General features: G+C 43.6%; 1 protein-coding gene and 1 pseudogene across 2 annotated transcripts; both read left to right on the top strand.

The window, feature by feature from the left end:
- The first annotated feature begins 4,621 nt into the window (after nt 1-4,621).
- LOC129465742 (selenide, water dikinase 1-like) lies at nt 4,622-6,101 on the top strand. 2 transcript variants are annotated; one of them, XM_063624695.1, is made up of 2 exons: nt 4,622-5,574; nt 5,782-6,101. In XM_063624695.1, exons 1-2 carry the CDS (start codon nt 4,825-4,827, stop codon nt 6,001-6,003), a joined length of 972 nt encoding a protein of 323 aa, XP_063480765.1. In that variant the 5' UTR covers nt 4,622-4,824; the 3' UTR covers nt 6,004-6,101. The 2 variants fall into 2 exon arrangements, with proteins under 2 accessions (XP_063480765.1, XP_063480764.1); XM_063624694.1 differs by having other exon boundaries at nt 4,629-6,101.
- A 1,608-nt stretch (nt 6,102-7,709) lies between these two features.
- LOC134733866 (3 beta-hydroxysteroid dehydrogenase/Delta 5-->4-isomerase type 1-like) lies at nt 7,710-25,833 on the top strand (annotated as a pseudogene).
- The last annotated feature ends 302 nt before the right edge of the window (nt 25,834-26,135 follow it).

The raw sequence follows: 26,135 nt of genomic DNA on the forward strand, positions 1-26,135 counted from the left end.
CTAATAGACGCACCTGTTCAGTGCAAATTAAAAGAAAGAAGTTTTATGGGCTTATGGGTACGAGACCAGATGTGTCAGTAATATCTAAAAATAATTGGCCCCCATCCTGGCCCTTACAATTAACTTCTACATCCCTAGTGGGAGTAGGAACAGCTCCAAGTGCTCAACAGGGTGCTGAGATTTTACCCTGTCTTGAACCAGATGGACAGTCATGTACTTTTCAACCTTATGTTACAAATATAGCTGTTAATCTATGGAGTTGAGATTTACTTACAGCATGGGATATGAGATTTACAAATCAAACTATTGACAATCCAGGATTTAAAATGTTAAAGAAAATGAGATATCAGAGCTTAAAGGGCTTAGGAAAGTCCCTACACGGAAACCTTGATACTATATCTATAACTGGACAACCAGATAGAAAAGGGCTAGGTCGTCAGGATTTCTGATGGTGGTCATTGATATTTCTCCTCTACCCACTACTTTGCCACTAGAGTGGCTGACTGGCAAACCTGTATGGGTGGACCCATGGCCCCTATCTCAGGAGAAACTAGCTCAACTCCATCAGCTAGCAAAAGAGCAATTGGATGCAGGACATATTGAAGAGTCAGTTAGCCCCTGGAATTAACCAGTATTTGTAATTCCAAAAAAGTCAGGAAAATGGCAATTGCTACATGATTTAAGAGCTATTAATGCACAGATTAAACCAATGGGTGCATTACAGCAAGATCTGCCACCCTCAGCAGCCATTCCAAGGGACTGGCCTCTCATAGTTATAGATCTTATAGATTGTTTCTTTACTACACCCTTACATGAGAAGGATAAGCCTCGATTTGCCTTCTCTGTGCCTTCTATTAATCAAAGGGAGCCTGTCTCTTGTTATCAAAGGAGAGTTTTACCCCAAGGCATGCTTAACAGCCCTACGCTATGTCCGCATTTTGTAGGGCAGGCATTAAAGGAGCCTCGAAATACGTTTCCTACTGCTTACATCATTCATTACATGGATGACATTCTTTTGGCCACTCCTACGGAACAGTTATTACATCAATTGTTCAGAGAAACAAAACAGGCTTTGATTAAATGGAATCTCAAAATAGCTCCAGAAAAGGTGCAAACAACTTCCCCATACCAGTACTTAGGTACTATTGTTACTAAAAGAAGTGTTCGACCTCAGAAAGTAGTTCTCCATAAGGACAGGTTGGAAACCTTGAACAATTTCCAACAATTGTTAGCAGATATTAATTGGCTGTGCCCAATGCTAGGTATCGCTACTTATCAACTCAAACACCTTTATCAGACCCTCCAAGGAGATTCTTCACTAGATTTTCCTCGGCATCTTACTAAGGAGGCAGAAGCTGAATTACAGCTTATAAGACAAATGCTTCAGCAGAGACATGCCTCCCAGCTACAGCCGCAGAAGTCTTTGCTTCTGTTTATTCATCCTACCCCCCATTCTCCAACAGGACTTTTGGGCCAGTTCATAGACAAGTCAATAATGGTAATAGAGTGGCTCTTTTTATCCAATCAGACAGTAAAATCTTTACAGGTTTATCTTTCTTTAATTACTCAACTTATAACCATTGGTAGGCATAGATCAAAAATGCTTATGGGATATGATCCAGACAAAATTATTGTTCCCTTAGATTGCCAACAACAGGTTGCAGCATGGGAAATGCTGACTGCATGGCAAGTTGCTTTTGCAGATTTTGTGGGAATAATAGACAACAACTATTCATCAGACAAAATTTTGCAATTTTATAAACTTCACCTTTTTACCCTCTCTGTGATTACTCATCACAAGCCTATTTCAGGAGGCCAGACTTATTTTACTTATGGCTCTTCCAAAGGCCCTGCAGCTATTGATGGAATTAAGCATACTCAAACAATAAAAACCCCTGGAGTTTCAGCTCAATGATCAGAATTAATAGCAGTTATTTAGGTTTTACAGCTCACTGCTTCAACTCCTACTGTCTGTGATTCGGCCTGTGTTGTAAAGGTAGCCAGTCGCATTGAGACTGCCACTATTAAAAGCACCTGGACCCAGAGCTGTTTAACTTGTTTCTAAGACTTCAGCAAGCTATTCATTTTCATGCTGCTCCTTTTCATATTTCTCATATTCATTCTCACACACAACTTCCTGGACCACTATCTCTAGGTAATGATAGAGCAGGTAAACTGATTGGTTCTGTATTTCAACAAGCTCAAGCTTCTCATGCATTACTGCATCAAAACACTTTTGCCCTTACTCATATGTTTCATCTGCCTCACAGCCAGGCTCAAGCTATTGTGCAAGCCTGCCCCACTTGTCAGCATGTGCCTGGTGATATACCTGTAGAAGGATGTAACCCACAAGACTTAGCTTCAAATGAAATCAGGCAGTTGGATGTTACACATATAGCAGCCTTTGGCAAACTTAGCTATATTCCTGTGACTATAGATATTTACTCTCATATGCTACATGCCACATGTCAAGCAGGGGAAACAGCTGGCCATGTCCAACCACATTGTTTGTCATCATTTGCCCATATGGGGGTGCCTAAACAAATAAAAACTGACAATGGACCTTCTTATGTTAGCCATGCTTTTCAAAATATTTTACAGTTATGGGCAATCACTCTTAACACAGGAATTCTTTACAATCCCCAAGGACAAGGCATTATAGAGTGGGCACATCAAACATTACAATGTATGTTGAAAAGACAAAAAGGCGGAGTAGGAGACCAGCTACCACCTCAAACAAAATTACATTTAGTCATATTTACTTTAAAATTTTTGACTCATGGTACAATAATAACACTCCAGCAGAATGACACTGGCAAATATTAGAGGGAAAAAGGAAAGTTTACCCAAAGGTATTATGGAAATCCCTGGAAAAAGGACAATGGAAAGGCCCAGTGGATTTACTGACATGGGGATGAGGGTATGCTTGTGTTTTTACAGGAGATGGACAAACCATGTGGGTGCCCACATGGTGTGTGCAATCATGGAACAAGAGACTGGAGGGACCCATGGACCCTAAATATGGGTCTGGTTCCCCCAGTACAAGCCATGAGCCAGTTGAATCTGAATGCAAAGACAGAGCAAGGACCGACCAGAGTCACACAGACATCAACCCCCATAACATGAGAACAGATCAATAAAACCACACAGGAAGCTGAGAAACTGCTGGAGCATCAGGATCAGGCAAAAACCCCTGACTCCATGTTTATGGCCATGCTAGCTGTAATATCCTGTGCAGTATGTTTTCCCTGTGTAGAGGCAAAGACATATTGGGCATAGGTTTCCAAACCTCCAGTAGTATGACCTGTACTCTGGAGTGACACTCCTCCAGAGATATATCATGATCAAGGAGCATGGGCACCAGGACCCCTAATTCCCCCTGACATAGAGCAATTAGACTCTCAGAACAATGGTATCAATTATACTGTTCCATTGCAGGGACTTCCTTTGTGCATCACCCAGGATACATTGCCCAACCACAGCTGCCTTACAATTCAATCCCAGGCATGGTTGAGTTACCATGGAAAATATATGTACCTATTAGGCCTTAGCTCTGTTAATATTACTGGTGTAACTACTAGTCACTCCTGGCCCAAATGCCCAAATTGTATTAATTATACAGAATGGGCTCCCTTTGATCATTCTAACCCCTTTCCTTGGACCCAGTGTCTTGGCCCCCCTAGCTAGACAACAGTCCATGCTAATGGGAGACATTATCAACTGGGATCCCCATGGTCATTTTGTTGGGAGAGATGAGCATCAGACTTCATGGCATGAACTTTGCTAGCACTGGTGGTGAAACTTTAACATCTCTTCACTACATCATATTGAGATTCAACCCCAATCTCTTGTGCAAATTGCTTGGCACCACTCAGGCTTTAGCCCGCTTTTGCCTTGATGGCATTATCAAGGAGAGAGAGGTCCAATTCAGGAGTCGATGTGGAAAACAGCACTCCCATTTATGAATGGCAGCATTTGGGTCAGAACACTATTCAATAATAGTAACAGTGCTAAATGCAGTTTTAATGTTACCCTTGTAGAAAATATTACCACTCAATTTATGATTTGTGTTTTTAATCCTTATGTTTTTCTAGCAGCAAGAGGACCAACTCCAGATGGACAATGCCTAATTGACTTGTAATTCCTGTCAACTTTATCACTGCCTTAATCATAGCACAATATAAACACACAGAGCATATCCACCCTAATAATTCTAAGTCACATTCCCTGATTATGGGTTCCTGCAACTATGTCTGAGCCTTGGGCGGCCACTCTCACTTTACATCTCATAAAACTCTTTTTTCCCAGCTTACTCATCGTGCTCATAGAGCCTTAGGCATGATAATTTTTGCTATAGTCTCTTTAGTTACATTAATAACCTCTGTTGTGGTGTCTTCAGTATCAATGCACATCTCCATTCAAACAGCTCAATATGTAGAAAACTGGACATGCACAGCTGACCAGGCATGGATGCTTCAAAATAAAATTAACACCGAGATACAAACAGAAGTGGCAATGTTAGCCCCGCGCGCCCAGCCGGCGGGAGCGCGGCGGCCCGGCTCCCGCAGGGCCGCGCCTAGGCAGGAGAGCCCCCGCGGCGCCCAGGCGCGGGCCCGGGCCCCCGCCGCCGCCGGGCGCGGCATTTTTATTCAGGCGACGCTTAAGGGAGCCCGGCCGCGCCCGGTGCATTCTGGGACCGGCCCGCGGCCCGTTTTCGGGAGGAGGCGGAGGGCGCAAAGCGAGCCGGTGGATCCATAAAGAACCCAGCCAACCCGCAGAGGGAGGGGAGGGGCTGAGCTGTGAGGAGAGCGAGGCCCAAGAACCATGTCTACGCGGGAGTCCTTTAACCCGGAAAGTTACGAATTGGACAAAAGCTTCCGGCTAACCAGATTCACTGAGCTGAAGGGCACAGGCTGCAAAGTGCCCCAAGATGTCCTGCAAAAATTGCTGGAATCTTTACAGGAGAACCACTTCCAAGAAGATGAGCAGTTTCTGGGAGCCGTTATGCCAAGGCTTGGCATTGGAATGGAAACTTGTGTCATTCCTTTGAGGCACGTTGGGCTTTCCTTGGTTCAAACCACAGATTACATTTACCCGATCGTAGACGACCCTTACATGATGGGCAGGATAGCATGTGCCAATGTCCTCAGTGACCTCTATGCAATGGGGGTCACGGAATGTGACAATATGCTGATGCTCCTTGGAGTCTGTAATAAAATGACCGACAGGGAAAGGGATAAAGTGATGCCTCTGATTATCCAAGGTTTTAAAGACGCAGCTGAGGAAGCAGGAACGTCTGTAACGGGCAGCCAAACAGTACTAAATCCCTGGATTGTCCTGGGAGGAGTTGCTGCCACTGTCTGCCAGCCCAATGAATTTATCATGCCAGACAATGCAGTGCCAGGGGACGTGCTGGTGTTGACAAAACCCCTGGGGACACAGGTGGCAGTGGCTGTGCACCAGTGGCTGGATATTCCTGAGAAATGGAATAAGATTAAACTAGTGGTCACCCAAGAAGATGTAGAGCTGGCCTACCAGGAGGCGATGATGAACATGGCGAGGCTCAACAGGACAGCTGCAGGACTCATGCACACGTTCAATGCCCACGCCGCCACTGACATCACGGGCTTCGGGATTTTGGGCCATGCACAGAACCTGGCCAAGCAGCAGAGGAACGAGGTGTCGTTTGTAATTCACAACCTCCCGGTACTGGCCAAGATGGCTGCGGTGAGCAAGGCCTGCGGAAACATGTTCAGCCTCATGCACGGGACCTGCCCGGAGACTTCAGGCGGCGTTCTGATCTGTTTACCACGTGAGCAAGCAGCTCGGTTCTGTGCAGAGATAAAGTCCCCCAAATATGGTGAAGGCCACCAAGCATGGATTATTGGGATTGTAGAGAAGGGCAACCGCACAGCGAGAATCATAGACAAACCCCGGATCATCGAGGTTGCACCACAAGTGGCCACTCAAAACGTCAATCCCACACCCGGGGCCACCTCTTAATCTAGACAGAAATAGCTGTTTGGTTTTGTTTTTAAATAGATCTATTTCCCTTATCACTTCAATTAAAGACTATAAACAACAACAACAACAACAAAAAAAAGAAGTGGCAATGTTGAAGACTACTGTTCTGTGGCTAGGAGAACAAGGACAAAGTTTGCAGTTGCAGCAGGAATTGTGTTGCCATTTTAACCATACTCATATTTGTGTGACCAATTTGGAATATAACAAAAGTGAATATCCATGGGACCTTGTAAAGGCCCATTTACAGGGAGCTTTCACATCCAATGATACTTTTGATATTAATGATTTACAAAGTAAAATCCTTAACTTGAATAAGCAGACTCGAGCGTTTCAGCCCTCTTTAAAAGCTGGAGCAGAATTCCAACAAGGTTTAGAAAGCCTTTACCCTTGGACCTACTTCAAACAACACCCCAATGTCTTTTTTATAACTATTGTATTAATGTTATTATGTTTCTGTTTTTTGTTCGTAGTCTGCAATATCAGTGGGACCACCACATGGCAACTCAGAGATGCACAACCTCCAATTACCTGTATTCAATTAATGCAAAAACAAAAAGGGGGAGATGTTACAGGCCAAAAAGAATGAGGATCGTGACCAACTCAGTATACCACTGGAGGCTATTTGAGCAAACAGAGAACTGTTCTCATGAAAGCAGGATGTTGGAAAACTGACAAACTACGTCTGCTGCCAGAAGGGGTGCTGAGGGCAGTCACACCCTCAGTGCAGTGTTCCTTGTGATTATCTATAGGAACATATGAAGCTGTTGTATAAAGAAAGCAATTATGTGTACCTGTGGTAAATCAAGCAGCTGACCAACCATTACCTAATAAATACAAGGGGCTGTATAAGCTCAGAGCTGCCTTTGCTCACTAGAAGCAAGGAGCCCCCTGGCCCCTTGTTTGAAAACATATCCTTTTGTATTTGTCTTCATTTCTACATTTGACCACCTTCGTTCACGCCGTAGTAACCAACAGCAACAGTACAGGCCATATAATTAAGTGGCTATCACTAGATAGCCTTCCTTTAATGATGTTCTTCATCTAGGAATCCAGAGCTCTCCAGGGTAAAATGGCAACTGAGGTTTTGGATATATTGAGTGAGAAAGAAAGTCACCTCCATAAAACTTAGTAATTGGAGCTGTCACCATTACAAATTGCATTTCAAATGACACTGAGAGAGGAAAGAATGGGCTCATGTGGATTTCCCTCCAAACATATTTACTGCACAAAGGCAAAGTTCACATTACACTTGGAGATTTCTCTCAGTCTAGTTTAAGATCACAGATTGCGGATCCCAGAAAACTGGTATCAGCTGACTAGTGTCCTGTTAAGGCTAAACCTAAGACTCTACCACACTGCAGCCTTACAATTGGACTTCTCTTCCTGTTCCTGGGAAGAATTAGATATACAAATTAAAAGTCACTTTTCTTCTGAGAAAAGGGATACTGGAAGAGACAGGAGCAATGAGTATGTGGCAGGAGTTCAAAGTGATAAGGGGAAAGCCAGGAGCCACAGAGCATAGAGCTCCAGGGCTACCTTAGGGGATGAAGTGACCAGCACCCTGACTCTTCTGTCCAGCTTTAACAATCTAACAGTTAGAGTTTCTTTATTTTCTTCCAGCTATTCCTGGTAATGGTGAAGACATGGAATTTTTGCCAAAAAAAAAAGTGGGGTGGAGGAAAATAAAGCATTTGTATGAGTATATAACCATTTGATCTCATTTTTAGCCCTCTCCAGGGTCAACCTAGAATCAGATCTGCTCCCCAGCATCTTCTGTTTCCTGGTGAGTGTTTCCTGCAATCTTAGATTGGTGATGACAGGCTGGAGCTGCCTTGTGACAGGAGCAGGAGGGTTTCTGGGTCAGAGGATCATGCACCTGTTGGTGGAGGAGAAGGAGCTGAAGGAGATCAGGGCCTTGGACAGGGCCTTCAGACCAAAGCTGAGGGAGGAATTTTCTTATAAGTAAACTTGATTCATGGGTGTGTGGCTCCATTTTAAACCCTGCATGGGTGCAGGAAGGTGAACCTTTTCTAGCAAGTTACAGAAAGTTGTGGTCAAATCTAAACCAATCCCACATCCACAATCATCATAAAAAGAATATTAAATAGTATTAAATGGCATCATGTGAAAGATACTGGATGGGGTGTCCAGAGACTGGATTCTGGCCCTGACCCAGAACTTGAAAGGCAGCCACTTTGGACACCAGGCCCCTTTTATTCTCATCTAGAAAATCCCACATCAGTTATTTTTCTTGTCCACAACTTTTTTATGTTCTGAAGCTTTTTGTCTTGGCAATTGCTTTGCAACATTCACAAAGGACACCATTTACCTGGAGACTTCACCAGTGGGTCCCTGCCTCTCTAGACTGCCCGGAGCTTTGTTTTGTTTTGTAGCATCCTTGGCATCTTTAGTGAAGGCAAAATAAAAGGAAGTGAATGTATAAGCGAGTGTGTAAGTGTGTGTGTGTGCCAGAAAGCGAAACAGAGAGAGAAAATGAGGGGGGAGAGAAAATCAGAGAGAGAGAATGAAAAAGACAGAGAATGCATGAGAAAGAGTGAGAGAGAGAGAGGATAAGAGAGAGAGAGCATCAGTGATAGAGAGAGCCCGTGCAGAAGCGCACAGCACAGAGAAGAGATGGCAAGAGGCAGTGTGAGGCCAGATACGCCTCATTTTCAATTTTTCATATATGGCTTTACTTTTTAACCATTTGTCTCTGTTGCTCAATCACCAAGAAATTGCAGAATTTGGTGTAGCACATCCTTGTGCAACCCCATGAGGAAGGTAGAAAAGGGGTCACATCCAACTGAACAATGAACCATCAAGGTCCAGAAACATAAAGCAACTTGCCAAGACCATCTAATTAATGTGTAGCACAGCTCAGACCAGAGCTTCCTCCAGAGGCTTCCTCACTTGACTCCAGAGCTGATGCTTGGCAAAGTGGGTCTTCAGTCTCTCCCTTTGCCTCCCTGGGTGCCCAATTCCCTGTCCTCCTCCCCAACCCAGGGTATTGGGGGGGCTGTGTGTCTACATGTGGGCTCTGGCTGTGCAGAGAGTCATGACCTGCCCTCAGAGAAGCCTCTACTTGACAGCACTCAGGGACACACCCAACAGGCTGTTCCTTTTTTGCTCTTCTCTGACCTCTTCCAATTTCCTCCACCCTCTGTTTTAATGGTGTCTTTCATAAACAAATATTAACACAAAACAAGATTAAATATTTGTAATCCTTATGTGTCACCAGTATTTACAATCTAACACGTAATACCAGAAAAAAGCAATGCTCAGCCTAGAGGAATTGTTCCTTAGGGTGAAAAGGCAGGAGATATAATGGATGGGCAGTGGCCTGTATGAAGATAAAAACAAAGAATCCTTTCAGTGTTCTTTCTGTGCCAGGCACTGTGCTACATGTTTTGCATGTGCTGACTCATTTCTTACTCATAGCAACCCTATGAGATTAATATTATTATTCTCCTTTCTTACAGATTAGGAGACAGACACAGAGAGATTAATTAACTCACCAAAGGTCCCAGAGTTAGAATATTGCAAAGCTGGATTTGAAATCAGTCTTGTGCAGCATCTGTGCTCTTTTTTATTTTATTTTATTATTATACTTTAAGTTGTAGGGTACATATGCACAATGTGCAGGTTTGTTACATATGTATACATGTGCCATGTTGGTGTGCTGCACCCATTAACTCGCCATTTAGCATTAGGTATATCTCCTAATGCTGTCCCTCCCCCCCGCCACCCCACAACAGTCCCCGGAGTGTGATGTTCCCCTTCCTGTGTCCATGAGTTCTCATTGTTCAATTCCCACCTATGAGTGAGAACATGCAGTGTTTGGCTTTTTGTCCTTCCGATAGTTTACTGAGAATGATGATTTCCAGTTTCATCCATGTCCCTACAAAGCACATGAACTCATCATTTTTTATGGCTGCATAGTATTCCATGGTGTATATGTGCCACATTTTCTTAATCCAGTCTATCGTTGCTGGACATTTGGGTTGGTTCCAAGTCTTTGCTATTGTGAATAGTGCCACAATAAACATACGTGTGCATGTGTCTTTATAGCAGCATGATTTATAGTCCTTTGGGTATATACCCAGTAATGGGATGGCTGGGTCAAATGGTATTTCTAGTTCTAGATCCCTGAGGAATCGCCACATTGACTTCCACAATGGTTGAACTACTTTACAGTCCCACCAACAGTGTAAAAGTGTTCTTATTTCTCCACATCCTCTCCAGCACCTGTTGTTTCCTGACTTTTTAATGATGGCCATTCTAACTGGTGTGAGATGGTATCTTATTGTGGTTTTGATTTGCATTTCTCTGATGGCCAGTGATGATGAGCATTTTTTCATGTGTTTTTTGGCTGCATAAATGTCTTCTTTTGAGAAGTGTCTGTTCATGTCCTATGCCCACTTGTTGATGGGGGTTGTTTGTTTTTTTCTTGTAAATTTGTTTGAGTTCATTGTAGATTCTGGATATTAGCCCTTTGTCAGATGAGTAGGTTGCAAAAATTTTCTCCCATTTTGTAGTTTGCCTGTTCACTCTGATGGCAGTTTCTTTTGCTGTGCAGAAGCTCTTGAGTTTAATTAGATCCCATTTGTCAATGTTGACTTTTGTTGCCATTGCTTTTGGTGTTTTAGATATGAAGTCCTTTCCCATGCCTATGTCCTGAATGGTAGTGCCTAGGCTTTCTTCTAGGGTTTTTATGGTTTTAGGTCTAACATGTAAGTCTTTAATCCATCTTGAATTAATTTTTGTATAAGGTGTAAGGAAGGGATCCAGTTGCAGCTTTCTACATATGGCTAGCCAGTTCTCCCAGCACCATTTATTAAATAGGGAATCCTTTCCCCATTGCTTGTTTTTGTCAGGTTTGTCAAAGATCAGATGGTTGTAGATATGCGGCATTATTTCTGAGGACTCTGTTCTGTTCCATTGATCTATGTCTCTGTTTTGGTAGCAGTACTGTGCTGTTTTGGTTACTGTAGCCTTGTAGTATAGTTTGAAGTCAGGTAGCATGATGCCTCCAGCTTTGTACTTTCGGCTTAGGATTGACTTGGTGATGTGGGCTCTTTTTTGGTTCCATATGAACTTTAAAGTAGTTTTTTCCAATTCTGTCAAGAAAGTCATTGGTAGCTTGATGGGGATGGCATCAAATCTATAAATTACCTTGGGCAGTATGGCCATTTTCACGATATTGATTCTTCCAACCCATGAGCATGGAATGTTCTTCCATTTGTTTGTATCCTCTTTTATTTCATTGAGCAGTGGTTTGCAGTTCTCCTTGAAGAGGTCCTTCATATCCCTTGTAAGTTGGATTCCTAGATATTTTATTCTCTTTGAAGCAATTGTGAATGGGAGTTCACTCATGATTTGGCTCTCTGTCTGTTATTGGTGTATAAGAATGCTTGTGATTTTTGTACATTGATTTTGTATCTTGAGAGTTTGCTGAAGTTGCTTATCAGCTTAAGGAGATTTTGGGCTGAGACGATGGGGTTTTCTAGATATACAATCATGTCATCTGCAAACAGAGACAATTTGACTTCCTCTTTTCCTAATTGAATACCCTTTATTTCCTTCTACTGCCTGATTGCCCTGGCCAGAACTTCCAACCCTATGTTGAATAGGAGTGGTGAGAGAGGGCATCCCTGTCTTGTACCAGCTTTCAAAGGGAATGCTTCCAGTTTTTGCCTATTCAATATGATATTGGCTGTGGGTTTGTCATAGATAGCTCTTATTATTTTGAGATAAGTCCCATCAATACCTAATTTATTGAGAGTTTTTAGCATGAAGGATTGTTGAATTTTTTCAAAGGTCTTTTCTGCATCTATTGATATAATCATGTGGTTTTTGTCTTAGGTTCTCTTTATATGCTGGATTACATTTATTGATTTGCATATGTTGAACCAGCCTTGCATCCCAGGGATGAAACCCACTTGATCATGGTGGATAAGCTTTTGATGTGCTGCTGGATTCAGTTTGCCAGTATTTTATTGAGGATTTTTGCATCAATGTTCATCAAGGATATTGGTCTAAAATTCTATTTTTTGGTTGTGTCTTTGCCTGGCTTTGGTATCAGGATGATACTGGCCTCATAAAATGAGTTAGGGAGGATTCCCTCTTTTTCTATTGATTGGAAGAGTTTCACAAGGAATGGTACCAGTTCCTCCTTGTACCTCTGGTAGAATTCAGCTGTGAATCCATCTGGTCCTGGACTCTTTTTGGTTGGTAAGCTAGTGATTATTGCCACAATTTCAGAGCCTGTTATTGGTCTGTTCAGAGATTCAACTTCTTCCTGGTTTAGTCTCAGGAGGGTGTATGTGTCGAGGAATTTATCCATTTCTTCTAGATTTTCTAGTTTATTTGTGTAGAGGTGTTTGTAGTATTCTCTGATGGTAGTTTGTATTTCTGTGGGATTGGTGGTGATATCCCCTTTATCATTTTTTATTGTGTCTATTTGATTCTTCTCTCTTTTCCTCTTTATTAGTCTTGCTAGCAGTCTATCAATTTTGTTGATCTTTTCAAAAAACCAGCTCCTGGATTCATTAATTTTTTGAAGGATTTTTTATGTCTCTATTTCCTTCAGTTCTGCTCTGATTTTAGTTATTTCTTGCCTTCTGCTAGCTTTTGAATGTGTTTGCTCTTGCTTTTCTAGTTCTTTTAATTGTGATGTTAGGGCATCAGTTTTGGATCTTTCCTGCTTTCTCTTGTGGGCATTTAGTGCTATAAATTTCCTCTACACACTGCTTTGAATGTGTCCCAGAGATTCTGGTATGTTGTGTCTTTTTTCTCATTGGTTTCAAAGAACATCTTTATTTCTGCCTTCATTTCGTTATGTACCCAGTAGTCATTCAGGAGCAGGTTGTTCAGTTTCCATGTAGTTGAGCGGTTTTGAGTGAGTTTCTTAATCCTGAGTTCTAGTTTGATTGCACTGTGGTCTGAGAGACAGTTTGTTATAATTTCTGTTCTTTTACATTTGCTGCGGAGTGCTTTACTTCCAACTATGTGGTCAATTTTGGAATAAGTGTAATGTCCTGAGAAGAATGTATATTCTCTTGATTTGGGGTGGAGAGTTCTGTAGACATCTATTAGGTCTGCTTGGTGCAGAGCTGAGTTCAATTCCTGGGTATCCTTGTTAACTTTCTGTCTCGTTGATCTGTCTAATGTTGACAGTGGGGTGTTAAAGTCTCCCATTATTATTGTGTGGGAGTCTAAGTCTCTTTGTAGGTCACTCAGGACTTGCTTTATGAATCTGGGTGCTCTTGTATTGGGTGCATATTTAGGATAGTTAGCTCTTCTTGTTGAATTGATCCCTTTACCATTATGTAATGGCCTTCTTTGTCTCTTTTGATCTTTGTTGGTTTAAAGTCTGTTTTATCAGAGACTAGGATTGCAACCCCTGCCTTTTTGTTTTCCATTTGCTTGGTAGATCTTCCTCCATCCTTTTGTTTTGAGCCTATGTGTGTCTCTGCACGTGAGATGGGTTTCCTGAATACAGCACACTGATGGGTCTTGACTCTTTATTTTTTATTTTTTATTTTTTTTTTTGAGATGGAGTCTTGCTCTGTCCCCCAGGCTGGAGTGCAGTGGCGCGATCTCGCCTCACTGCAAGCTCTGCCTCCTGGGTTCACGCCATTCTCCTGCCTCAGCCTCCCGAGTAGCTGGGACTACAGGTGCCCACCAACACGTCTGGCTAATTTTTTGTATTTTTAGTAGAGACAGGGTTTCACCATGTTAGCCAGGATGGTCTCGATCTCCTGACCTCGTGATCCGCCTGCCTCGGCCTCCCAAAGTGCTGGGATTACAGGCTTGAGCCACCATGTCTGGCCTTGACTCTTTATCCAATTTGCCAGTCTGTGTCTTAATTGGAGCATTTAGTCCACTTACATTTAAAGTTAATATTGTTATGTGTGAATTTGATCCTGTCATTATGATGTTAGCTGGTTATTTTGCTCATTAGTTGATGCAGTTTCTTCCTAGCCTCGATGGTCTTTACAATTTGGCATGATTTTGCAGTGGCTGGTACCGATTGTTCCTTTCCATGTTTAGTGCTGCCTTCAGGAGCTCTTTTAGGGCAGGCCTGGTGGTGACAAAACCTCTCAGCATTTGCTTGTCTCTAAAAGATTTTATTTCTCCTTCGCTTATAAAGCTTAGTTTGTCTGGATATGAAATTCTGGGTTGAAAATTCTTTTCTTTAAGAATGTTGAATATTGGCCCCCACTCTCTTCTGGCTTGTAGAGTTTCTGCCGAGAGATCCGCTGTTAGTCTGATGGGCTTCCCTTTGTGGGTAACCTGACCTTTCTCTCTGGCCACCCTTAACATTTTTTCCTTCATTTCAACTTTGGTGAATCTGACAATTATGTGTCTTGGAGTTGCTCTTCTCAAGGAGTATCTTTGTGGTGTTATCTGTATTTCCTGAATTTGAATGTTGGCCTGCCTTGCTAGATTGGGGAAGTTCTCCTGGATGATATGCTGCAGAGTGTTTTCCAACTTGGTTCCATTCTCCCTATCACTTTCAGGTACACCAATCAGATGTAGATTTGGTCTTTTCACATAGTCCTATATCTCTTGGAGGCTTTGTTCATTTCTTTTTATTCTTTTTCCTCTAAACTTCTGTTCCAGCTTCGTTTCATTCATTTCGTCTTCCATCACTGATACCCTTTCTTCCAGTTGATCGCATCAGCTACTGAGGCTTCTGCATTCACCACGTAGCTCTCATGCCATTGTTTTCAGCTCCATCAGGTCCTTTAAGGACTTCTCTTCATTGGTTATTCTAGTTATCCATTCGTCTAATTTTTTTTCAAAGCTTTTAACTTCTTTGCCATTGGTTCGAATTTCCTCCTGTAGCTCAGAGTAATTTGATTGTCTGAAGCCTTCTTCTCTCAACTTGTCAAAGTCATTCTCCATCCAGCTTTGTTCCCTTGCTGGTGAGGAGCTGTGATCCTTTGGAGTAGGAGAGGTGCTCTGATTTTTAGAGTTTCCAGTTTTTCTGCTCTGTTTTTTTCCCATCTTTGTGGTTTTATCTACCTTTGGTCTTTGATGATGGTGACGTACAGATGGGTTTTTGGCGTGGATGTCCTTTCTGTTTGTTAGTTTTCCTTCTAACAGACAGGACCCTCAGCTGCAAGTCTGTTGGAGTTTGCTAGAGGTCCACTCCGAACTCTGTTTGCCTGAGTGTCAGCAGCGGTGGCTTCAGAACAGTGGATTTTAGTGAACCGCGAATGCTGCTTCTGGAAGTTTTGTCTCAGAGGAGTACCCAGCCATGTGAGGTGTCAATCTGCCCCTACTGGGGGGTGCCTCCCAGTTAGGCTGCTTGGGAGTCAGGGACCCACTTGAGGAGGCAGTCTGCCTGTTCTCAGATCTCCAGCTGTGTGCTGGGAGAACCACTACTCTCTTCAAAGCTGTCAGACAGGGACATTTAAGTCTGCAGAGGTTGCTGTTGTCTTTTTGTTTGTCTGTGCCCTGCCCCCAGAGGTGGAGCCTACAGAGGCAGGCAGGCCTCCTTCAGCTGTGGTGGGCTCCACCCAGTTTGAGCTTCCCAGCTGCTTTGTTTACCTAAGCAAGCCTGAGCAATGGCGGGCGCCCCTCCCGGAGCCTCGCTGCAGCCTTGAAGTTTGATCTCAGATTGCTGTGCTAGCAATCAGCGAGACTCCCTGGGCGTAGGACCCTCAGAACCAGGTGCAGGATACAATCTCCTTGTGTGCCGTTTTTTAAGCCCGTCGGAAAAGGGCAGTATTAGAGTGGGAGGGACCCAATTTTCCAGGTGCCATCTGTCACCCCTGTCTTTGGCTAGGAAAGGGAACTCCCTGACCCCTTGTGCTTCCCAAATGAGGCAATGCCTCACCCTGCTTCAGCTTGTGCACGGTGCGCTGCACCCACTGTCCTGTGCCCACTGTCTGGCACTCCCTAGTGAGATGAACCCAGTACCTCAGATGGAAATGCAGAAATCACCCATCTTCTGCATCACTCACGCTGGGAGCTGTATTCCGGAGCTGTTCCTATTCTGCATCTGTGCTCTTAAGCAGTAGTTAGTCTAGCAGCTTGAGGAAGGAGGGAGCTATGGCTCCACCACAAAGTCCCTTTTCCTGGTCGCTCTAGATCCCTGTGAACTCATTGAGGAAAAGCCTTTTCTCTTGTCTTTAGACTTCTTCTGCTTTGAAATGGCAATTCCTTTGAGCCAGTCTGTCTGAAGTTGGCAGCAAAGGGGAAGCAGAGGAAGGGAGCAGGAAGTGCAGAGGTGGAAATACAACCAGAGAAAATTCAACTCTCAGGCTGTTACCCATATCCTCCCAGCAGCCTCTTCCCTGCTTCCCCCATAGCATGGCCTTCTTGGAGTTGCCTGGCAATAGGAAGGGGCTGGGGGTAGACAAAACATGGCAGAGGCATTAGGAGAGGAAATGGTCTCACCTGTATCCCAGGAAGGAATTACTCCAGTCTTGAATTTTTCGCTCTGAATTTTACTCTCACTGTTCTTTGGCGTTTGTTGCCAATTTCGGTTGAACTGGCTTTTTCTTACTCTTTCTCATAAAAGTTCATTATAAACAGCCAGTCCTGTACCTGGTGTGCAGGGTACAAGGCTTGGAGGCAGAATGGCAAGTTTGAGCCTCTACTAGAAATGAAACCTTTGATCTGTCCCTTAATCTCTCTGAACCTCAGTTTCCTCACCAGTAAAGTGGGACTCAGAAAACCTATCTCATGAGATTGCTGTAAAAGGAAATAAGCAAGCTGTGAGTCATATGCAGATTATAAAGCACAAACAAGTGTAGTGTATTTATCCAAGCTTCATGTACCACAGTGTTCATTGTGTGGGCTAATTCCAGGTGACAACTTTACTGGCAGCATCACTTCTTGTGGATTTCAGAGGAGTGTGAAGACATTAAAGTAGTAACCACTGCCCTCTGCTAGACAGCTGGAATATTAGTTCATTGGTCGCTAACTTTCAGCGTTGCTATCCGCTTTTCAAATCTGATGAGTTTTTCATGGAAATTCCTCATTTAAGCCCATCAGCAATTCCCTAGTAATGGCTCCACTCTCTTCCCAATTGCCCAAGGAGGAAACCATAGGGGTGATTTTTGTCTTCTTTTTCTCTCAGCCCAGATCCAGTAGGTATCAGGACCTTCAAGGTAAGGTCTGAAATTCAAACCTGTTTTTTTTTTTATTTTTTCATTAACTATTTATTCTTCTCATTAATATGAAACAGAAAAAAAGATTAAGATTCTAGAATATATCCCTCGCTTTTAGTTCGTTTTTGAACTGATTTTTATATAAGCTTTTTTTATTATTACTATTATACTTTAAGTTTTAGGGTACATGTGCACAATGTGCAGGTTTGTTACATATGTATCCATGTGCCATGTTGATTTCCTGCACCCATTAACTCAACATTTAGCATTAGGTATATCTCCTAATACTGTCCCTCCCCCCTCCCCCCACCCCACAATAGTCCCTGGAGTGTGATGTTCCCCTTCCTGTGTCCATGAGTTCTCATTGTTCAATTCCCACCTATGAGTGAGAACATGTGGTGTTTGGTTATTTGTCCTTGCGATAGTTTACTGAGAATGATGGTTTCCAGTTTCATCCATGTCCCTACAAAGGACATGAACTCATCATTTTTTATGGCTGCATAGTATTCCATGGTGTATACGTGCCACATTTTCTTAATCCAGTCTATCGTTGTTGGACATTTGGGTTGGTTCCAAGTCTTTGCTATTGTGAATAGTGCCACAATAAATATACGTGTGCATATGTCTTTATAGCAGCATGATTTATAGTCCTTTGGGTATATACCCAGTAATGGGATGGCTGGGTCAAATGGTATTTCTAGTTCTAGATCCCTGAGGAATTGCCACACTGACTTCCACAATGGTTGAACTAGTTTACAGTCCCACCAACAGTTTAAAAGTGTTCCTATTTCTCCACATCCTCTCCAGCACCTGTTGTTTCCTGACTTTTAAATGATCATCATTCTAACTGGTGTGAGATGGTATCTCATTGTGGTTTTGATTTGCATTTCTCTGATGGCCAGTGATGATGAGCATTTTTTCATGTGTTTTTTGGCTGCATAAATGTCTTCTTTTGAGAAGAGTCTGTTCATGTCCTTCACCCACTTTTTGATGGGGCCCTCAGAAATAATGCCGCATATCTACAACCATCTGATCTTTGACAAACCTGACAAAAACAAGCAATGGGAAAAGGATTCCCTATTTAATAAATGGTGCTGGGAAAACTGGGTAGCCATATGTAGAAAGCTGAAACTAGATCCCTTCCTTACACCTCATACAAAAATTAATTCAAGATGGATTAAAGACTTGCATGTTAGACCTAAAACCATAAAAACCCTAGAAGAAAACCTAGGCAATACCATTCAGGACATAGGCATGGGCAAGGACTTCATGTCTAAAACACCAAAAGCAATGGCAACAAAAGCCAAAATTGACAAATGGGATCTAATTAAACTAAAGAGCTTCTGCACAGCAAAAGAAACTACCATCAGAGTGAACAGGCAACCTACAAAATGGGAGAAAGTTTTTGCAAGCTACTCATCTGACAAAGGGCTATTATCCAGAATCTACAATGAACTCAAACAAATTTTCAAACCTGTTTTATCTCTTCGCTCCTCTGCTTCCATTGCTGGACCCTGCTTCCAGTCCTCATCGAAACTTTGGCACAGATACTCTGATTAATCTCTTAATTACCTTACTTTCTCATATCCCCTATACCAGCCCTTTTTATATCCTCAAGCCAATGTTGACTTCCTACATTACAATTCTGCTTCTGTTTCTCTCTCTTTTTTTGTTCTTTTTTTTTTTTTTTTGAAACAGGGTTTGGCTGTGCCACCAAGGCTGCAGTGCAGAGACATGATCCCTGCTCACTGCCACCTTCACCTCCTGGGCCCCATTCATCCTCCTGCTTCAGCCTTCCAAGCAGCTAGGACTATGGGCATGCACCACTACGCCTGGAAAATTTTTGTATTTTTAGTAGAGACAGGGTTTCATGAGGTTGTCCCGGCTGATCTTGACCTCCCGGGTGCAAGCAATCTGCCCACCTCAGCCTCCAAAAATGATGGACTTACAAGTGTGAGCCACCACACCCTGCCTGTTTCTCTACTTATTCCCAATATAAATAAGGAGTTTCTCTGACACGGTGCTGGAGACCCAAAATCATGATCCTGCATCACCTGCAGAATTAAATTCAAATTTTCCCGCTTATACCCAACTCTCCACAATCACCCTACTCTCTTTAAAGATTTTGGGAGCTTTCCGTGACCCTAGAAATGCTTATATTCCAACCACACCTGACAGCTCATTGCTCAGATTACTTTTCTGAAATGACATGGGGTAGAAACAGATGTTTGCTCTTTCCCAATAAATTGCTACACATTCTGACTTCTGGTCCTTGTTTACTTGTTCCTTCCATGGAATGTACACCCTCCACTCCAACACCCTGACTCTAGCTATCCTCGAACACCTATGCAACATCATCTTTATGAGGAAAATTCCAAGCCAGTTTCAGAAACCATTCCGATAACCTGTCTTGTGTTCACACAGAGCTCCAGAACAAGACCAAGCTGACACTGCTGGAAGGAGACATTCTGGATGAGCAATTCCTGAGGAGAGCCTGCCAAGACATGCCGGTCATCATCCACATCACCTCTATCAGAGATGTCATCGGTGTCACTCACAGAGTCCATCATGAATGTCAATGTGAAAGGCCTGGGGAGGAGATGAAGCAAGGTGGGCAATTAAGGATCAGAAAGACAAACAACAAAGGAAGAGGAGTCCCTCCACTGAATATCTGCTGTGCTTTTGGCCACGTGTCTTTGCTGATCACTACCAACTGGGGGAGTTCAAAGCTGCTATCTTCAGCTTTTTACATGAGGAAACCAGTGCTACAGGTGGCAAGTAACTAGTCCAAGGTCCCCCAGGTAAGTAAGTAAGTAGGAGAGTTAGACTTTAAACTCACCCCTGTGTGACTCCAAAGGCTGTGGACACTCTATTCTGGCTCCAGTCAAAAGTCAGCTAAACTCCGACTTTAGACTCTTTATATCCAGCCACTCTTTGCCTCTATGGGACAGAATCAAACCTTCCAGGTGCCACCATAGTCATCATTTTAAACCTTGTGTGTGGGCTTATGATAATGAAACGGGAAAAATTCCCTTGTCCCCCTCACCAGGCATGCAATGGGGATGTGGCTTGCTTCTTCAGTGCCTCACTCCTGAAACCTCTATGGGAGCATACAGAGAGGTAGGCTGTGGGACTCTGACACCATGGCAGTGTCTGGGGTGAATGTTTACAGCTCCTGAAGCCCCAGTGGGTGTGTGTTACATGGTGCTCTTTTAGTCTTGCTCTTTTAGTTTTGACATCTATAGGCAGCTTGTTTTAACCAGCTAAATTAGACCCTCTACCTTGTCAGAAGGTCAGAGGGCTTTCTGTATCCTGGGTTCTTGCTTTGGTTACTGGAAGAATTGGATCACACCTGGGCTTGGAGAATGAGTGACAGGTTTTGTTGAGTGGAGGTAGCAGTCAGCAGCTGGGGGAATGCCAGAAGGGGAGGATTTTCCCCTGGAGTCGGTTGCTCAATGACCCAACTCTTCTCCAACCACCTCAGGCAAACTCCACATCATTTTGCCTGTGGGTGTGTTCTTCCCAAAGTCCAGCTGCCCGTGTATTCCTCTGCTGATGTGTTCCTCCGCTGATGTGTGCCTCCACTGATGTGCCCTTCCTGACATCCAGCCCCTCTGTCTTCTTCTGCCAATCTGCTCCTCTCAATGTCCAGCAGCTTGTGCATGTGCCTGCTAGGGTCTTGGGGGGGGATTTATAAGCAGAGAATGGGGGCATGGCAGGCCAGGGTGGTCTTGGTAAATGCAACATTTGGGCAGAAAATGCTTGTCCTCATCTAGGTCCCTGGGGGTGCAGCCCTAGCCAGAGATCACACCCTCCTTCACCCAGCACTTCCCTTCTCTGCTCCCGTATCATTTAAAGGGACCACGCTCTTCCCTTCCCAGCACTCCCATATCAAGACCATTCAGAGCCCTCCTGCCCACCTCAAACTCTTGAGAGAACTAGCAAAGCTGGTTCAAGAGGTCTCTCAAAACAGAATTATCCAGCACATGCATTCTCACAATATTTTCTTAACAAAAAGAATTTCCCAGTATGCAGAATATGATCTCTTCAGCTCACAACAGGGCCTGCTATTACAGAGCCATTTCAAACTAGGTGCCCAAAGTGCACCTTCATTCAATCCTCATCCCTTAAAAGCTTGGTGGTCTTTCTGAATTGCAGCTTCCCAAACTACTTTAAATTCAGACACATTCCCTTAAGGAATCTTGCCATGCAGTCTTGCCCTCTGATTCCCAGAGTCCAGTCTCTTCAGCACCACAGCTCCCAACCACAGACCTGGCCCTCCACATTCAGTCTACTCTGACGCCTTTTCTCCTGCAACTAATTGCTTTGAGTCTCCAGCACCAAAAAGAAAAGAAAAGAAAAGAAAAGAAAAGAAAAGAAAAGAAAAGAAAAGAGAAAAGAAAAGAGAAAAGAAAAGAAAAGAAAGAAGAGAGAAAGAAAGAAAGAAAAGAAAAAAAGAAAGAAAGAAAGAAAGAAAAGAAAGAAAGAAAGAAAGAAAGAAAGAAAGAAAGAAAGAAAGAAAGAAAGAAATAAGAAAGAAAGAAAAAAAACCTTTCCAGTTTCTACTCATTCATGTCTTTCAGTACCCCTACAGTGCAAGGAGGGTGTTAAGAGTAACCAGTTTTTCATTTGAATTGCTAACTCTCCTCAGCTCCCAACAACAAGAAATGCGAAATGACAGGGGAAGTGTTAGAGGCATCTGTTTCCTAAACCATTATCACTCCCAGGCTTAGAAAATATTTCACAATGTTGGTCATTTCCCCCTTGAAGGTAAACTACTTCCACATTTCCTCTGTCACCAGATTAATTGTTGCAAACATGAGGCTGTCTCTCCAGAAACTCAAATTCCACAGAGACTTTAAACAGGGCCAAGAATAAAAAAATAAGATAAAATAATAATCCTTTGCCTAGGAAATTCCTTCCTTCTTCAAGGGAAGGCACTCCGAACACCTCCATGAGCTTCACTTCCACACAGCTCAGGGGAGGCTGCAAGGTCCTCCCAGTGCAGGTGTTACCAGCAGAGGGCACACTCCACTCCGCAGTCCTCCACCAGGCTCCACAGGAAACGCCAGGGCAGGGTTTAAAGGAAGATTTATCAACCCGACTTTACATAACCAGGTAAACAGAGTCACAGCCAGAATTGGAAGCAGCCTTCCCAGGGAATGCACAATCAGGAAAAGAGTGTGGGTTTCCAGCATCTCCCCAGAAGCCACTGTTCACTCAATGACTCCAGGAATGGTCCTTGTGACAAAGTTTTATTAGTGTGCTCAAAATGAGAAAAACACCAGCAATTGCATGTATATTTAAGAGTACATTTCAGAGTGTATATTCCTTATATAGAACTGTTTATGGGTGTGTGTGTGACATAAATTCTTCCAGTGCCCTTTTCTGCCTAAGGACTGGGACTGTCCATATTCTCGGAGTATATCTTCCTGATTTTTTAGTTTTTCAATAATCTGCCATTAATGGTATTGATGTCACATTGTAATTTTTCAACATCATTACTTGACAGAATATAAAGTGATAACTCTAGGTCCTTTGCCAAAATTAGAGTATATACACACACACACACACCGAGACACACACATCCATACACCCAAAAGTCTAGAAATTCTGGCTCTCCAGAACCCACATGTCAGTTTCTTTTCATTTTGATGTTTTTCCTATGGCTGTAGCATGGCCCAGTCTCAGTCAGAGTCACATAAGAATATTCTCTGAGTCTGTTATAACCACTGCATTTGGGAATGAATATCTATGCACATGGTTGGGGCCCCTTTGTTATATTTCCTGACACTGAAAGAATGCCTTTCGTTGGTAGGTACCCAGCTTCTGTTGGAGGCCTGTGTCCAAGCTAGTGTGCCAGTCTTCATCTACACCAGTACCCTAGAGGTAGCCAGGCCCAATTCCTACAAGGAAATCATCCAGAACAGCCACGAACAAGAGCCTCTGGAAAACACACGGTCCGCTCCATACCCATACAGCAAAAAGCTTGCTGAGAAGGCTGTGCTGGCGGCTAATGGGTGGACTCTGAAAAATGGTGGCACCTTGTACACTTGTGCCTTAAGACCAATGTTTATCTATGGGGAAGGAAGCCCAATCCTTTCTGCCAGTGTAAATGAGGCCCTAAACAGCGATGGGATTCTGTCAAGTTTTAGCAAGTTCTCCAGAGTCAACCTAGTCTATGTTGGCAACGTGGCCTGGGCCCACATTCTGGCTGTGAGGGCCCTGATGTACCACAATAAGGCCCCAAGTGTCCAAGGACAGTTCTACTATATCTCAGATGACATGCCTCACCAAAGCTACGGTAACCTTAGTTACACCCTGAGCAAAGAGTTCGGCCTCTGCCTTGATTCCAGTTGGAGCCTTCCTTTATCCCTGATGTACTGGATTGGCTTCCTGCTGGAAATAGTGAGCTTCCTGCTGAGGCCAATTTACACCTGCCAACCACCCTTCAACCACCACAGAATGACATTGTCAAATAGCGTGTTCACCTTCTCTTACAAGAAGGCTCAGCAAGATCTGGCATATAAGCCACTTTACAGCTGGGAGGAAGCCAAGCAGAAAACTGTAGAGTGGATTGGTTCCCTTGTGGACTGGCACAAGGATACCCTGAAGTCCAAGACTCAGTGATTTAAAGATGACAGAGATGTGCATGTGGGTATTGTTAGGAGATGTCATCAAGCTCCATCCTCCTGGCTTCATACAGGTGACAAGGGCAAAAGCCCAGGTCCTGCTGCCTCCCTTTCACATAATAGCCAATTTATTGTCTTCCTCATGTCGTCATGCCTAGTCCCTGGCCCAACCAGAAGCTTTCTGTCCTAATCATATACCAGAGGAGAGACAATGTGATTTGCTTTTTCCAAATCTCAGTGGCTGATTCTGAACAATTGTTGTCTCTTCTAACTTGAGGTCATTTTTAACTACTAGAGCTCCATTTCTACTCTTAAATCAGAAAGGATTTCTTTTCTTTTAAATCTCCTATTTCTTCACGCAGTTCAATGTAAAGAGCAATAAATGTTTTAATGCTTAACCTGGAGGGAGATGTAGTTTTCTGTTAATACCTAGTTCCCTCCTTTTCTTTTCATTTCCAGGTATCATCATCTTCAACTTAGTAGAGTAGCATGAAGCCAGGGTTGGAGGGGTGGGCAGAGTAGTGGGAGGATCTGGAAGGGCGATGAAGACTGAATAGGCTCTACTGTGTTTCAGGCATCTACAACAGGACCTACATGTGACATATATTACCTCACTCAATACTTATCAGAAACCTATCAGGTGGGGGTGACTATTCCCATTTTACCGTTAAGGAAACTTGTTCACCGTCACACTAATGATTAGTGGCTAGGCCTGCTACCAGGAAGTTGGTCTTGAAAGTCCTTATCTTTCCATGGAATCATGCAGCCTGAACTGGTCTTATCAGTGGTACAGCAGAGCACTGGATCATGGGACGCTGATACTTGGGAGAGCCCCAGCTTTTTGGGGTTACCTCTTTCTTGCCCAATCTGGTACAGGGGAATCTCTAGAACCAAGGAGAATCCTTGAGGGGCATCTGAAAGAATTTGCATGCCTTTCTTAATGGCCCTCAGCAGGGCAGAGAGAAACAAAAATGCATCAGGCCTCCACCTGCTTCAGTGTAAATTTCTTTGAAGGTCTCTAGAACACACCTGGTTATATGTGTGTTGGCCATTCTGATCATACATAACCCTGCATTTCACCCTTTCAAATCACACAACGAACCACACCATGGGTTCCTGGGCAAGTAGAAAAAACAAGTGTGAACTTCCTCCAAAATATACCTTCTACTCAGCCCAAAATTAGAAGTCTACTATCCCACATCCCCAGATTTAACTGCCTCTCTCTTCTTTCTCCTTCTCTTCTCTAAATCATATCCTTTCTTCCTTTATTCTTCCATATCCTTAGCCTCTTTCTTCCCTCCATCTCTTCTTTAATCACTGGTTCTCTGATTCTTCTCAATTTCCCTGAAGAGAGGAGGCCAATCAAGACAAGTTTGGGGACTTCAGTGATGACATAGTCATTAACCAATCAATGAAAACACAGTCAAAAGAAATACTGTCAGGGGCATCAGGGACAGAGTTGAACTGAAGCAGGTGAGGAGGTTGCTATGGGTCCAGAGTGTAGGGAGGGGAAGCTGTCTCCCTCTGGACCTTTGTGTATCACAGCCATGATGAGAGTCACACCCAACATCAAGATGGCTTTTTTCTTACACAGGAAATTAACAGATCATTACTCAGTTGAATTTGATTACCACAATGGAGTTAGTTTCAGTGTTCATTCAGAAGAGAAAAGGGAACCATATTCTGGCCCAGTTGAACAGGTTACCACCATCTTCAAAAGCCCAAGGAACAGATGATCAGCACCAGCATCGGGGGGAGTGGCCCCAGGCAGTGGGGTAAGGTGAAAAATGCAACACCCAGTGGTCACTTCCAAGATGGCCAATTAGGAACAACTCCAGTCTGCAGCTCTCAGTGAGATTGATGCAGAAGACGGGTGATTTCTGCATTTCCAACTGAGGTACCTGGTTCATCTCATTGGGACTGGTTGGACAGTGGGTGCAGCCCACAGAGGGTGAGCTGAAGCAGGTTGGGGCATTGCCTCATCCAGGAAGCACAAGGGGTTGGGGGATTTCCCTTTCCTACCAAGGGAAGCTGTGACAGACTTGCCTGGAGAAAAGGTATGCTCTTGACCAAATACTGTGCTTTTTCCACAGTCTTAGCAACCAGCAGACCAGGAGAGACCCTTCTGTGCCTGGCTCAGTGGGTCCCACGCCCAGGGAGCCTTGCTCACTGCTACTCCAGCAGTCTGAGATAGACTGGCAGTGCTGCAGCTTGATGGGGGGAAGGGGTGTCTGCCATTGCTGAGGCTTGAGTAGCTCACAGTGTAAAGAAAGAGGCTGGGAAGCATGAACTAGGTGGAACCCACTTCAGCTTAGCAAGGCCTACTGCCTCTATAGCTTCCACCTCTGAGGGA

The sequence above is a fragment of the Symphalangus syndactylus genome, chromosome 12 (genome assembly GCF_028878055.3).
Source record: "Symphalangus syndactylus isolate Jambi chromosome 12, NHGRI_mSymSyn1-v2.1_pri, whole genome shotgun sequence".
Classification (NCBI taxonomy): domain Eukaryota; kingdom Metazoa; phylum Chordata; class Mammalia; order Primates; family Hylobatidae; genus Symphalangus; species Symphalangus syndactylus.

What these genes read in the sequence shown, in the direction of transcription:
- LOC129465742 (XM_063624694.1), top strand. Translation starts at nt 4,825, where the DNA reads ATGTCTACGCGGGAGTCCTTTAACCCGGAAAGTTACGAATTGGACAAA.